Raw genomic sequence first — 13,164 nt, 5'->3', positions numbered from 1 at the left:
AATTAATAATATGTATAATTAATATATTTTAATATATAATTTATATGTTCAATTCTTTAATCAGATATTAAAGAATATTAAGATGAGGAATGCTATTCATCATCTGCCATTCTGCTAAAAAAAATAAACTACTTCACTTTCTACTTCAGGAAAGTGAGCTTTTGAACTAACTAATCTAAGAGACTTTATATTATCTATATAAAAAGCTCCTATGTATCTTAATTTTCTACTTACCTTGCTACCATTTCCTTTTCCTTATTTGATGCATATCCACTGCTACTGAGTGTTTTTGTTGGAGAAGACAGGAAGTACAGGCAGTGATTTGTAAAGTACTGATCAACTAATGGTAAAAGAACCTAAGAAATACAGATACAAAATGTATTTTTCACAGAGCACATTGGTAAGCGTAGCAACAATGCTCTGATTGGTCAAAGTGAAATCAAGCAATTTTAGAAGTTCTGTTACAGTTGTATTTTCTCATTTCAGACATGAAGTCATATAAATTAAAATCTTAAGTACTACAATTTAAATTAAAAGCTACAAGAATATTAAACAGTGTTACACAGATCTATCTATTTTGGATCTAATACTGCAAGCTTACTTTTCTCACATTCAACTGTCACGAGTATCACTGAAGAGGACTTTTCCTCTCCACTCTTCACATAACAGTTGTCCAGTACACATTGTGGACAGTTGTCCAGTACACATTTAAAGGGAGAGGTGTTTTTTTTTTTTTAAGTTCCTAAATAAAACCTTAAACGTTCCTTACTTCAAATCTGATCATCGACAGCATTTGTCTTAGTACATTTGTCATACAAATGTGTAAGAAATTACTACGCATAGCAATATTTATTCCTGTTAATTAAACAATACTACATGCTTCAGTTTATACTGAGGCAAAAAAAAAATCAGAGATAATGTATATGTTTAGCAAGAGTATTTCATTTCATGTAATAAATAAGCTGCCTTTTAAGTTCTATGTTCCTTATCATGTATAATCTTTTCCAGCAAACATATTGAAATATTTTGAAATATTCTGAAACGCTTGAATCCAGCAAATATATTGAGTTATTTTGGAACACATTTGGAAATATCTTTTAATGACATATCATTCATTACTTACCAGGAAAAAAAACTGGAAAGACATGTTTCTGTTACCTGAAAAGCAGTCTTACATTACAGAATTCCATGTTCTGTATATGTTCTGTATTCCATGTTCTGAATGTTATAGATATATATTACATCTGTAATATGTATACATATATTACTTGAAGTACTAAATCACTCACTTTCGCAAAGAATTTTATTTCTTGGTCATGTGGAGATTTTTCAGTTTTTCCACTGGTTACAATGGCTTCTGCAAAGATACAATAAAGACAGACATGAATAAATAGTTGGTTAATAATAAACACATTAGCTGTGATACAACCTTAGAGACTTAGTTTTTAAGTAATACAAAGAAAACAGCAGAAACAGTTTAGCCAGTTACTGGCTAAGATGTCCAAGAATTCAAACTGCAAATTTAAAGACAGAATTACAGTTTCTTAAAGGCAATAAAAATAGTGGTCTCTGCAAATTTAGACATACCAACCCAAATATTTAAATATCAACAACTTGAATGATTTTCAAAATAAAATCTGCAACTTACCCAAATGTGCAATGAACTCTTGAGCAGAGTCAACATATTTTAAAATTTTCTTCAGAAACTTAAAGGCAAACCTCTTTTCCATGGATGAAGCATCCAAATCCATGTCATTCAGACCCCTATTTTAGAAAGCATTCAGATAAATTGCATTGGTGAAGACAGTAGTACAAATGATGACAGTACTATGAAGCATTCTATTCCTTTTAATCTTTTGCTTATGGTAAATTTTTGTAAATAGCAGAAAATGACCTTCCACAGCAACTCTTAGTTATCAATTGCATAGCAAGAAGCATTAAAATCAGTTCATGTTTCATGTTCTAACTCAAATTTCCATCATAAAAACTCATAACAATAAGGAAACACTGGCTATCCATAATGGCTACATTCAAATGCTTCTGTAGACTTTTCAAATAGCGGTAGATAGGAAGACTTTCACTTTATCAATTAGGCTGGGACAACCTGGCTACAGGAGATGCAGAAAACATTGAATGCAGATTTATGAGACTACAGAAGGAAAGAAAAGAAGCAGGGAAGTTTGTGGCATGGAAGAAACTTCCTTGCAAGAAAGCAAAGTTGATGGACTCAGTGTTGTGGAATGGAGGAAATGATCACTTGTCCTGAGATTCTTCAGCACTGGTTCAGGAGTAAATTAAGGAGGATAAATGAAGATTAGATAAAAACTGCTATGAGGTGAATCCAAGGAAATCAGTAATTCTGCAGAAGAAGTTTGATGCAGCAGAAATTTTAACAATGAAAACACTAATACTAAGAACATGGTTCATGACCATGTTAGAACATGGGTAGGAGGAGAAGAACAGGTATAGTCTGGAAAACAGAACCAGGGAACCAAGAAATGCATTCTGATACCAGTTTATACATAAACATAAAAGGACTCTTCTAATCTCCCCCATCTTGGAGTTTCACTTAAAGACAAAAAATCTATTTGAAGAGTCCTAGTTTACATACTTTTATGACCTATGAACTGATTTACTACAAAATGCAGCATCAAAAGCACTTGTATAGGCTGAAAGATGCTTAAAGGAATACCCCATCCCTGGAAGTGTTCAAGGCCAGGTTGGTTGGGCATTGAGCAACCTGGTCTTGTGGAAGGTGTCCCTGTCCATACTAAGCATGTTGGAACAAGATGATTTTAAAGTTCCATTCCAACCCAAACTATTCTATGATTCTGATTCTGTAGTCCAACATTTTTAACAATGACATTCTGAAAATGTGATAACTTTAATCAGTACTTCAAAATATTTTATATTTACTTAAGATATGTACATATTCATCTGAAGAAAACACTTAGACAATAATCTTGACTCACCCTGATACAGACAATTACTGCAACTCTTTGCCCATAGCCCACAAACAGCCTGAAAAGATTCTTTTCAAGTTGACTTGTCTCATTATCCAACACTCAAAACATTGCCCTCCTAACCATAATAGATGCAGCTGTAAAGAGGTATTAAAATCAGCATTTGAGCAATTCCATTGATATTTCAAAGACCTTTCCTTTGCAGGAACTAAATTTGCTTCTCTTAAACAATATTTCTAAAGCAGTTATAGAGGATATAAAAATGCCTACCGGCATACATACTATTCGACTTCAAGCTGAGAACCTACATATTTTGTAGAACTGAATTTTTCTCTGTAGGACTGCAGAAATGTATCTTTAGAGCTCTGTCTTCTAATATTTTTAAAATGGTATTAATTGGTAAAGCGAACTGAAACCACTGAAGTTAACTTGCACAGATCCCAATAATCAATTTATATAATTTTCTGGATGTATACTTTCACTAAAGGCACAAATTTGAAGAAAAAAACATATGAAAACAAGTAAGATATGTCTCTATGTACATACAAAAAATGTTCATGAATACCGTGTGGATTACAAAAATGCTTAATGCTAGCAAAATAGCAGTTTCCTATGTGCTCAGGAATTTTGCATGTAATACGTAAATGACAGCTATGATACAGTAACTCACAAATCCATCACACAAATCCAGAAACATGGTATAATAATAAGCTATTTTAATTTTGATGGAGTAAAATCCCAAAGGCCAACATACTTCCAGATACAACAATTCAATTTATAGTACAAATAATATGCTGTTCCGCTTGAGCAAGTTAAGGAGGAAATGCCCGCAAAAATGCCGACTGTGTCTTACTAGTTCAGAAAACTCAAAACAACATTTTTCTTAAGTATTAGATTAAAAACCACTTTACAGTATCAGACCTCAGATTTATTTTCCCATGATCTTACTGACAGCTGCTGGTTGCTAATTTAGAAGTTTTGAATCATCTGCTCGCTCAATTGTATTACTGTTGCATTTTGTATTTACTATGATCACATACTTATTAAAACAGTTAGCTCTCTACACTATTTCAGATGCGTCTTTCTGCACATAAAAATAATAAGGACTTTGATTTACAGAAGATAGAAGATATACCAAACGGTAAATATGTTAGCACCTAACAGAATGCACAGAGATAAGGAAAATTATCATGGTTTGTGCACTGAATATAAGCAAGTATTTCAAAAAGTATGCACCTTACCGAGATATGATTATACCATTCACTTGAAGGAATTTAAACAGCTCCTGTGCCTTTTCACGGTCCCGTGATTTCTCCTTGGCTGTCAATGTGTCATAAGGTACCAATAAAGGATGACTACCTCCACCTTCGGTAAAAATTGAGAGAACTGTAAGGGTTTTTCTTTGTTCTAAGATTTATTTTGTTTCAAATACAAAAAATAAACTATTTAATTTAGATTGTCTTACACTGTCTTCTTTCAGACTGTTTCTTCTCCCTCATTTTGCTTGTCTTTTTTGTGTGGTTTTGGCACAGGATTCTGGCTTACCTTTGCTTTCCAACTCCATTTTCTTCTTTTTGGCCCATATATTATGGTAGTTTTCTGCCATTACCTCAACCATTCCCTATATTGCCATCAGGAAAAATAAGATGATGCAAAATTAAAAGATGAAAATTAATAATTCTGTAATTATACATAATTCTACAGTCTTGAGCATAGTCTACAGTCTTTGGTAAAGAAACATCACCCATAGACTCCTTGGCTGAGTTGGTCTATGCATCCAAGCATTTACCTCAGTAAAGTGGGACACAAAAAACACAGATGCTTTCCAGATCAAATAAAACAGTGATAAAGTCATTACTTATTATTATTACCTTATGCTAGTTCTTAAATGACTTTAGTCATAAAGCAGTACCTATTAAGCTAGGGACTGTAATGCATAAAACAAAATGAGAATAAGTGTCTTCTAATTGTATGATGGCTAAGACTGAGCTACAGTACAAGGAGAATCTATGCTGAAGGTAGGCATTAGACATCAATGCCCCTAAAGGCTATTGCAATGACAATGGGAAGACAATCTACAAAGAAGAAAATGTAAAGATCTTTCATCACAGATGATGACAGTTAACTAAATACAAACATCTCTTTTTCAGGAAGTACAGACTACTTTCTTTCTCTTATATTCTGGTTTATAATAGCTTACATCCTTTGGACACAAATACAGCTTACAGTCTTTGCACATAAACAGCCTAACAGATCTCTTTTAACAGATAATATGAAGGACAGTCTTGAGTCTGTTCTTATAAAAGCTTAATGAAGTAGCACTACAAATACTTATGAAGGGCAACAATGGAAAAAGCAACATACTGGTTTGCAATTTAGCATATACATAATGAGAAACAAATGAGAAAAAAGAGGAGGAGTTAACAGAAAAATCTGAAAGCAAAACAAAGTAATATGAAGCAGATTCCATTTGTCTGAGTACAAGGGCAGAAGCAATAGGTTACAAAAAATGTTAAACGGAGGCGTTTTCTAATTAGCGGTAGTTAAGAAAAAAAGAGATGAAGAAATCAAAACATAAGACAACAGAACCCCGGATAAAATTTTCACACAAAAGAATCAAGCTTTAGATCAAATCTTAGAGCTAAGATAACTAGCCTGGATGTGTGAGAGATTTAAGTAAATAATGCTGAAATTCTACATCTGAGAGACTATAAGGATATCTATGCCAACCACAGTTATCAATAAAGGAAACATAAGGAAGGATCTGCTGGAGGAAGTTCTGAGTCAAGAAGGACAGAAGACAAGGAACACATTCAAGAAAAATAGAATTTGTTTTGGAGAGAATGAAAGTATGTGAATTGTCCCAAATAAAATTTTGCTTCCTTGTAGACCAAGGAAAAAAAGAGCTAGGACTAAGCAATATAGAGAACTTCTTTACAGAAGTATCAAGATAGAATACTTAGTATACTTTGAAAGAATGATTAGAAAGGTAGAAAGAGAACCAACAGAAGAGACAATCACACAAGCACAGAAAAAAGCAATGGATGATGTAATTCCTAGAACATCAGCAGGGAAAAATGCATCAAAACAAGGTATTTTTTGAAAACTAACTGAGTTTTGGCTAGAAAAAGATCAATACAGAATTAGTGATAACAGTGTGTCAGTACAAAACAGGGATTAGATTGCATGTTGGATACAGTAAGATTCAAGAAGACTGACAAAAAGTCACTGTAAATATTGAATTAAATGAGCTCTTGGATGAAAGAAGAATGAAAACTAAAGGAAAAACAGGAGTGATGTTTTTTGTACAAAAAAAAAAGAAAAACAAGAAATTTCAAATCAATAACCTTTGATAAACTAAGGTAACTAGTCGTCAAGCAAAAAAACCCACAGTGTTGGTACACAACAGTGTAACAATAGTGAAACAACCATTTAACTGCAACAAAACCTTTTTGAAAGTATTCATGAGGACAGGGAAATGGAGATCCATTTTTACAAAAGGAAGCTAAAAGAGGTTAATTGTTTGTAGCAAAACTGTGGCTGAAAGGGAACATCAAAGAGACAAAAGGTAGAAAGTTTAGCTTAGAATCTTCAGAAGGTAGAATCTTTAGCTTATAGACAAAAACAATAAATGGATGATGAATACACTCGAGTGAGGTTCTGAGCAAAAAAAACTATTAGGAAAAGCATATGGAAAGGAAAAGAAGAGGGAAAAGGTCTAGTTGTAGCACATAGTTTAGTCTATGAAATGGTTTATATTAACTGAAATACCATGTTGCTGTGAATACAGATGCAAGGGATAAACAGAAAGAAAACAGGCTAACCAAAAAGAGAAAGTCATAGAATGGTTTCAATTTTCCCTTGGAAACACTTATTACAGAAAAAGAAGTAGAGGCATGAGGAGGACTACATTTAAAGAAGGAATGAGGGTGGAAAGAAGTAAATAGGTACCTGATTATGAGACTGAAATTGAAAACACTATTTATAAGACAACAGAGCTGAAAGAATCTAGAAAATAAATTTTAGTTAAGAAAATCAGCTTGGCCATGGATTTCCAACAGAAATGGGAACGGATTAAACAGTTCTGTATCAAAAGAACAGGAGTGGAGGAGAATACTGGCATGGCAAAACTAACCCCAGCAGTCAACTAATAAGAATTTTGAGATGCACAAAGAAAGGGACATGAGATGAAGTGAAGAATGACAGTGAGAAAAGAAAGCAACATGGGCAGATGATTAAAATTAGACAAGAAGTCAACAGCACATACAGCCAAGAATGGAAAGGAAATCTTAATGTGGAAGACAGAAAGTCTGACATTCAATTTTCTGAAGACGGGTACTGATCACAGTGACCTTCAGAAAAAGACAACACAGAAGGAACAACTTCAGTGAGATGGAGCGTTAAAACAAACTGAACAACAAAATAAAACCTAAGAAAATATGTATCTCTGTGGTTGTTAACACAGGTGATGAAATTACTCCAGAATGAGCATAGGAAAGAAAAAAAAGAGAGAGATGCCTGTTGGATGTATAATCATAAAGGAAGACTAATATGCAAGTTTGAAGCAAGGCAGATGGTATAAATATTGTTGAGGTAAAGAGAGATTTCTTTACTCTTCAAAAGACATGGAAAAATATGGTTGAGAGGGAGGGTGAGAAGAGTTGCAAATAGAAAATAAAAGGAGAAGCCCTATAAGGTCTTAACACACTAAAGAGCACACTAAAAACACGTAGGCATCCCTCAAGGAAAAACAAAAACAAAAAAAAACAAGCAAACAAAAAAACACCTTTCTTCATTCTGTATACACTTTTTCACTACTATTGCTCTATTTAAAATTTGTACGTCATTTTATTGATAAGAGTAATATATGCATTAAAAAATAATACACAAGCAAAACCACGTTTTATAGCTTTCTTTCTTACAATGAACCTGTCTGGAATAATAATACGAATTCTTCCATTCTCTCAGGCTTTTAAGCATATGGCTGCAATGTACATGGTCTGTGCATAACATCAGGAACATCAATATATTCAACTGTTATTCAAAGTAAGCACAGGCATAGGCTAAATATATATCAAATGCTGTTTACAGTCCCTTCCCTAGCTTCATGCTAACTTGTTCTAGGAATTCAGGAAGCACCAATGAGATAAAGAACAGAAATCTCTTTTTAAAATTTATAAATAATACATGTGAACCTTTTTACAACAGTGAATCACAAACAAAGACAGAAGTACACTCATAAAATCTGTTAAAATTCGAATAATTAATAACAAAGTCTACTAAGTCTTTCCATGTCCTAGTTTTGCCTGGAACAGAATTAATTTTCTTCCTAGTAGCTGGTATGGTGCTGTGTTTGGGATTAGGAAAAGAATAATGCTGATAACACACTTACGTTTTAATTGTTGCTGAGCAGTGCTGACACTAAGTCAAGGACTTTTCAGCTTCTCATACCGCGCTGCCATTGAGGAGGCTGGGGGTGCGCAAGGAGCTGGGAGGGGACAGCACCAGGACAGCTGACCCAAACTGGCCAAAGGGGTATTCCATACCATATGGCATCATGCTGAACAATAAAACTGGTGGGGGGTGCTGCTCAGAGAGGAGCTGGGCATCAGTCTGAAGCTGGTGAGCAACTGCATAGTGCATCACTTGCTTTGTATATTGTTTTACTATTATAATTAATATTTTCCTTCTTTTTGTTTCCTACTAAATTGTCTTTATCTCAACCCACAAGTTTTTTTTTTTTCCTGATTCTCTCTTCCATCCCATTGTGGCAGGGAGGAGTGAGCAAACTGCTGCATGGTGCTCAGCTGCCTTCTGGGTTAAACAACAACATTCTTGCACAAAGTATGCAAAATACAAATACAAACCTGAAGCTCCCTAGAAAGCACCACATTAGAGAGATCAAGTGGTGCTGGGCTATATCCATTTCCCTGAGGGGAAAGAAAAAGAATTATTTTCAAATATTTTAGATAAAAGAATCAAATATTCAACTACAACACCTCTCTTACTGATCTAATCAGTGATAGTATTTACTTTTTTTAACTTCCTTGAGAAATTGTGTTCACCTTTTGCCTTGTAATGTGTTGGCAACACACAGGATGATTAACATTACATGTGTTGATATGGAAATGAGAAAGATGCAGAAAAAATCAGATGCCTCTGTTGGCAATAGATGACAACCTGCTTTTATATGCTTTTCAGCCTAAGTGAGGAGACCAATCATGAGACATTCAATGTGTCTTCAAAACATGACAGAACGGTGTGACAACCACCTGAATGAACCACATATATTAAAGATAAGACACCATAATGAAAAGTTAAAGTTAGTTATTGCCTACAAGAATTTACAGACTAAGAAAAAGGTGTAAAATATTTATGCAATCTTGAAATGTTTAAAGTGTGAAAGCTCCAATGTAACAAACCTACTCATGTGATTAAACGTGAAGTCACACCTAAATCAGTGGTTTCAAATGTACTGAAGTTAAACGTGCTGAAATCCTGTACTGAATCATGTCATGCATTTTGTTTGTTTGAAACCATTTTTAATTGATATATTTTGGTACTATCAAGGCAGTCTCTATTTGTAAAACCATAACAGAATTAATGGTATGGTTTAATATGAAACATTTACATACATTTGCTGTTAGCCAAATCTTGCTTGTCATAGTTTTTAAACAGCTTCCCTCACCCTCCAAGACACATATATTGAGTAGAAATTTTATAGCTCAACATGTTAGCAACTACAACAAAAAAACAACTACAAATGAAAGAAATAGCCTGTATCACATCAAAATGCTATGTACTATATAATTATCTGCAACACTTGCCTGTAAGATTTAACAAAAAGTATTAAATGAACAATCTTATTTGTCTGTCATAATTATAATCTTGACAGAAGCCAGTTTCAGGTTCTTCTGTTTGACCAAGAAAGAAAATTTCTAGATTTAACTATTATAAAACAAAAAGCTTTAAATACTCTGCCATGTATTCTTTAAATGACTACACAAAATCCCTCTCCATTAGAAAATTAAGAGATATGGTCTCTGACCATCTTGGCTTTGTAAAAGTTGCACTTTTTTGCAGTCCTCTCTTTAATGTTACAGTACATTTTTTTATTACAGTGGCAAGACTTCCAACCTCAAAACTAATTTTAGAAGCTTCCTTTCATTGAAAAGAATATAAAATAAACATAATTTTGTATAATTTCTCAGTAAATTAACAACCAAGCCTTTTTTTTTCTAGATTTAACCAATTCCATCTTACCTGGCTCGACTGAGATATGCTACGGAGCTTTTCATTTTCACGCTGATGTAATATTGCTTCTCCTCCTTCTTTGGTCCTTTCTAGGCTCCATCCCATGGCCAACATGGTTTTCAGTGATTCTCTAGCAGGCCAACGATAAATTTCTTTTTCCTTTGAAGCAAATAATTTTCCTTATTTAGCAAGTCGCAAAAACTTAGTAAAAATATTCTGTCCTTCATCATAAATTGTCACATGCCACAACAGTTAAAGAAATCCTGTAGATATGATATAGTACTTTTTGCCTGAGAAACAAGCTTTAAAGTAGTTACGCACCTTTTTGCTTTTATTTTTGACTGTTAATATGTCTATTAAAAGCTAAGAGAACTCAATTGAGTTCTGAAGCAATAATGTAGTTTGTATCTGGAAACCTACTAATTAGCTACTCCAGCCCAAAATAATCTAAAACTGATGGCATTAAAATTACAAATTTCATTTACAAGAAATTAGTTAAGTATGTACATTTGAACACAAAGCTTTTTTTTTTTTTAGCGTTCCTATATTTGTATCTATTTACAGATACAGAACATTACTGATCTATAAACCTCTTCATGTAAGTACAGCCATCAACAGCAAATTAGGGGAGAGCTTTCAGTCCTTTGAAATGCAAAGGTGTTATACAAAATCTGAAAAGTTGTAGGAAAGAAAATTCTGAGTGCATCATATTAAGACTTCTCAAATCAGCATAATAAAAGTATTTCAACTCTTAACCATAAATAAGAATTTTTATGATACTTATTTAACAGTTTTTATGGAAAGACCTGATTTTAGAAATAGTTCAGAACTTCAAATCTGAGACCATTTTGAAGAATCCCTTTAAACAGCTTTAATAATAATTCAACCAACAATACTTCAGGTCCTCTCTGAAGATTTCAAAGCAATTTACAAACCTTGGGAAATGAAAACTTTTGTTTTTGTCATCTCCATTTTCTGAATGGGAAAAGTATGGTAAAGGGGGACAAATGTAATTGACTTAACTAAGTCACCCAGTGAATCACTGCAAAAATAAGCAACAGAATTCCAGTTTGGTTCAGTGTTTTGACAACTAAAAAACATTCATGCCTAGCCAAGAAATTCAAATATAAAGTGTATTTAAAATATTTTTAATGTTTTTTCTCCAATTTCAACTGAAGCACATTCTGCAATTTCATTAAAATTTTCTACCATCTTTCTTGAAGACAGAATTACCTTCAAATAGATATGTTAGATTACTTTCATCTAAAACACAGGAGCAGTTGCCAGTCATTTCCTCATCCACAGAGGCTTGAAAACCCTGTGCTATTGATGCCTTTAATACCAACTGGCTCAGGCCTACGAAGGCTGCCTAGCGGAAGCATATCATTTATGCAGGACTCTATTAACTAAACAATCACTGTAGCATATAGAGATTGCTGTTCTTATCTGTAAGAATTATAGTTTGCCTCTCCTTCATTTGTATAACAAATTTGAATTGGATTAGAAAAAGTATACAAAATCAAGCTACTTTCCATTAATACAGCTTAAGTATTCTCTATTACCTTTTCAGTTAAAGTTTTGAAAGGTCTTATTAATGGGTGAGTCTTTGTATTTTCATCCAGTGAAACACCGTATTTCCATCCATTATTAGTCTGAAAAATATATATATATACTGAAATAAGATGAGAGCAACACAGATGAGTGAAAACCAGCAAGTTTTGTGTGTCATACTGAATTGCTAATCTACTCCAATACCTACACTGTGCCACAGAAATTTGTGTGTAATAGAATACATCCATCTGTGGATACACCAGAACAAAACATGGCCTGAGAAGATCAGAGTCTATCTATCAGCAGTAAGTCTCATGCAACGATTTGTGAGCCTACTATACGCTGGCGGCTTTCAAACTGACTAATGCATTAACATGGTACTGGCTAAAGTTTCAAAACAAAAAGAAAAAAGCATGTCTACTCTCTGGGAAGCTACAGTCAGCAACACAGAGAAGAAAGATCCTACTTGCTTCCAAATTTCAATTTCTGGAAGCAATCAAACACCTATATCTTGATTTTGCATTAGCCTATGAGAAATCAGTATCTGTTTTTAAGTTCAGTGACAACATGATAATTTTACATAACACAGATGACAGGCAGTGATTGATACTCTCTACTGATTTAGTATCAAAGATACAGGCTGTGGTGATTGAACTAATTAACATCACACCAAAAGCAGTCTCTCAGAAAAAGAATTGTGATGCAATTGCTGGAAGCAACACACTACTTGTCTTATGGAAAATGTGATGTTAACAGATCAAGTACCAAAGAAGGTAACTTACTGAAGCCTTTGCTTTAAAGAATGTTAATTGAAATTTAACTTTTGAGATTAATGCATGTATAGTATGTATATGTATATATACATACTATATATGTATATATACATATACATATATACATATACACACATCTGTGTGTTTCTCTACAGATTTGCATATACAAACATACAACAACAGAGTTGTTATTTCTATATAATTGTTCAATACAATTGTTATTAATTGTCACAATAAATTACGTAACTCTACCCCATCTTTTCCTTCAATGAAAGAGAGGTTTAAAATTCATTCTTGGATTAAATGAGTTACTCACATCCAAACACTTTCAACATACTTAGTAAGAACTGCAACTCTATCAAACTTCATTTTGCTCAGTTTTAACTCTGAAAGTTCTAAACATCAAAACTTGCAAACTGTAACACTAAACAGCCCTTCAATAAATTTAATGTTTCCTTTTAACATTTAAAAGTTCAAAATCACAATATATATTTCCTTACACCTCTTTTGAAGTGCTGAACCACAGACAACACAGTGATAGAACACTTGGAAAACTATAGGGCAAGTCAATGCATGACAGCCTTCCCAAAGTTAAGAATAAAGAAAAGCTCTAACGACATTTT

The 13,164-nt window shown here is 33.4% G+C and overlaps 1 protein-coding gene across 1 annotated transcript in view; it reads right to left on the bottom strand.

Annotated features, from left to right (window-relative positions):
* Positions 1-13,164, bottom strand: part of RYR3 (ryanodine receptor 3) — a 243,221-nt gene that overhangs the window by 63,411 nt on the left and 166,646 nt on the right. The window contains exons 55-62 of the mRNA XM_080595279.1: positions 11,780-11,869; positions 10,227-10,376; positions 8,831-8,893; positions 4,509-4,584; positions 4,205-4,328; positions 1,649-1,764; positions 1,290-1,357; positions 235-356 (exon numbers count right to left, since the gene is read on the bottom strand). Coding sequence (XP_080451405.1) covers positions 235-356; positions 1,290-1,357; positions 1,649-1,764; positions 4,205-4,328; positions 4,509-4,584; positions 8,831-8,893; positions 10,227-10,376; positions 11,780-11,869 — 809 coding nt within the window. The remainder of the gene's footprint in view (positions 1-234; positions 357-1,289; positions 1,358-1,648; positions 1,765-4,204; positions 4,329-4,508; positions 4,585-8,830; positions 8,894-10,226; positions 10,377-11,779; positions 11,870-13,164) is intronic.

Source organism: Anser brachyrhynchus (assembly GCF_964034855.1).
Source record: "Anser brachyrhynchus genome assembly, chromosome: 5".
Lineage (NCBI taxonomy): Eukaryota > Metazoa > Chordata > Aves > Anseriformes > Anatidae > Anser > Anser brachyrhynchus.
This window is presented reverse-complemented; position numbering and strand designations above follow the sequence as displayed.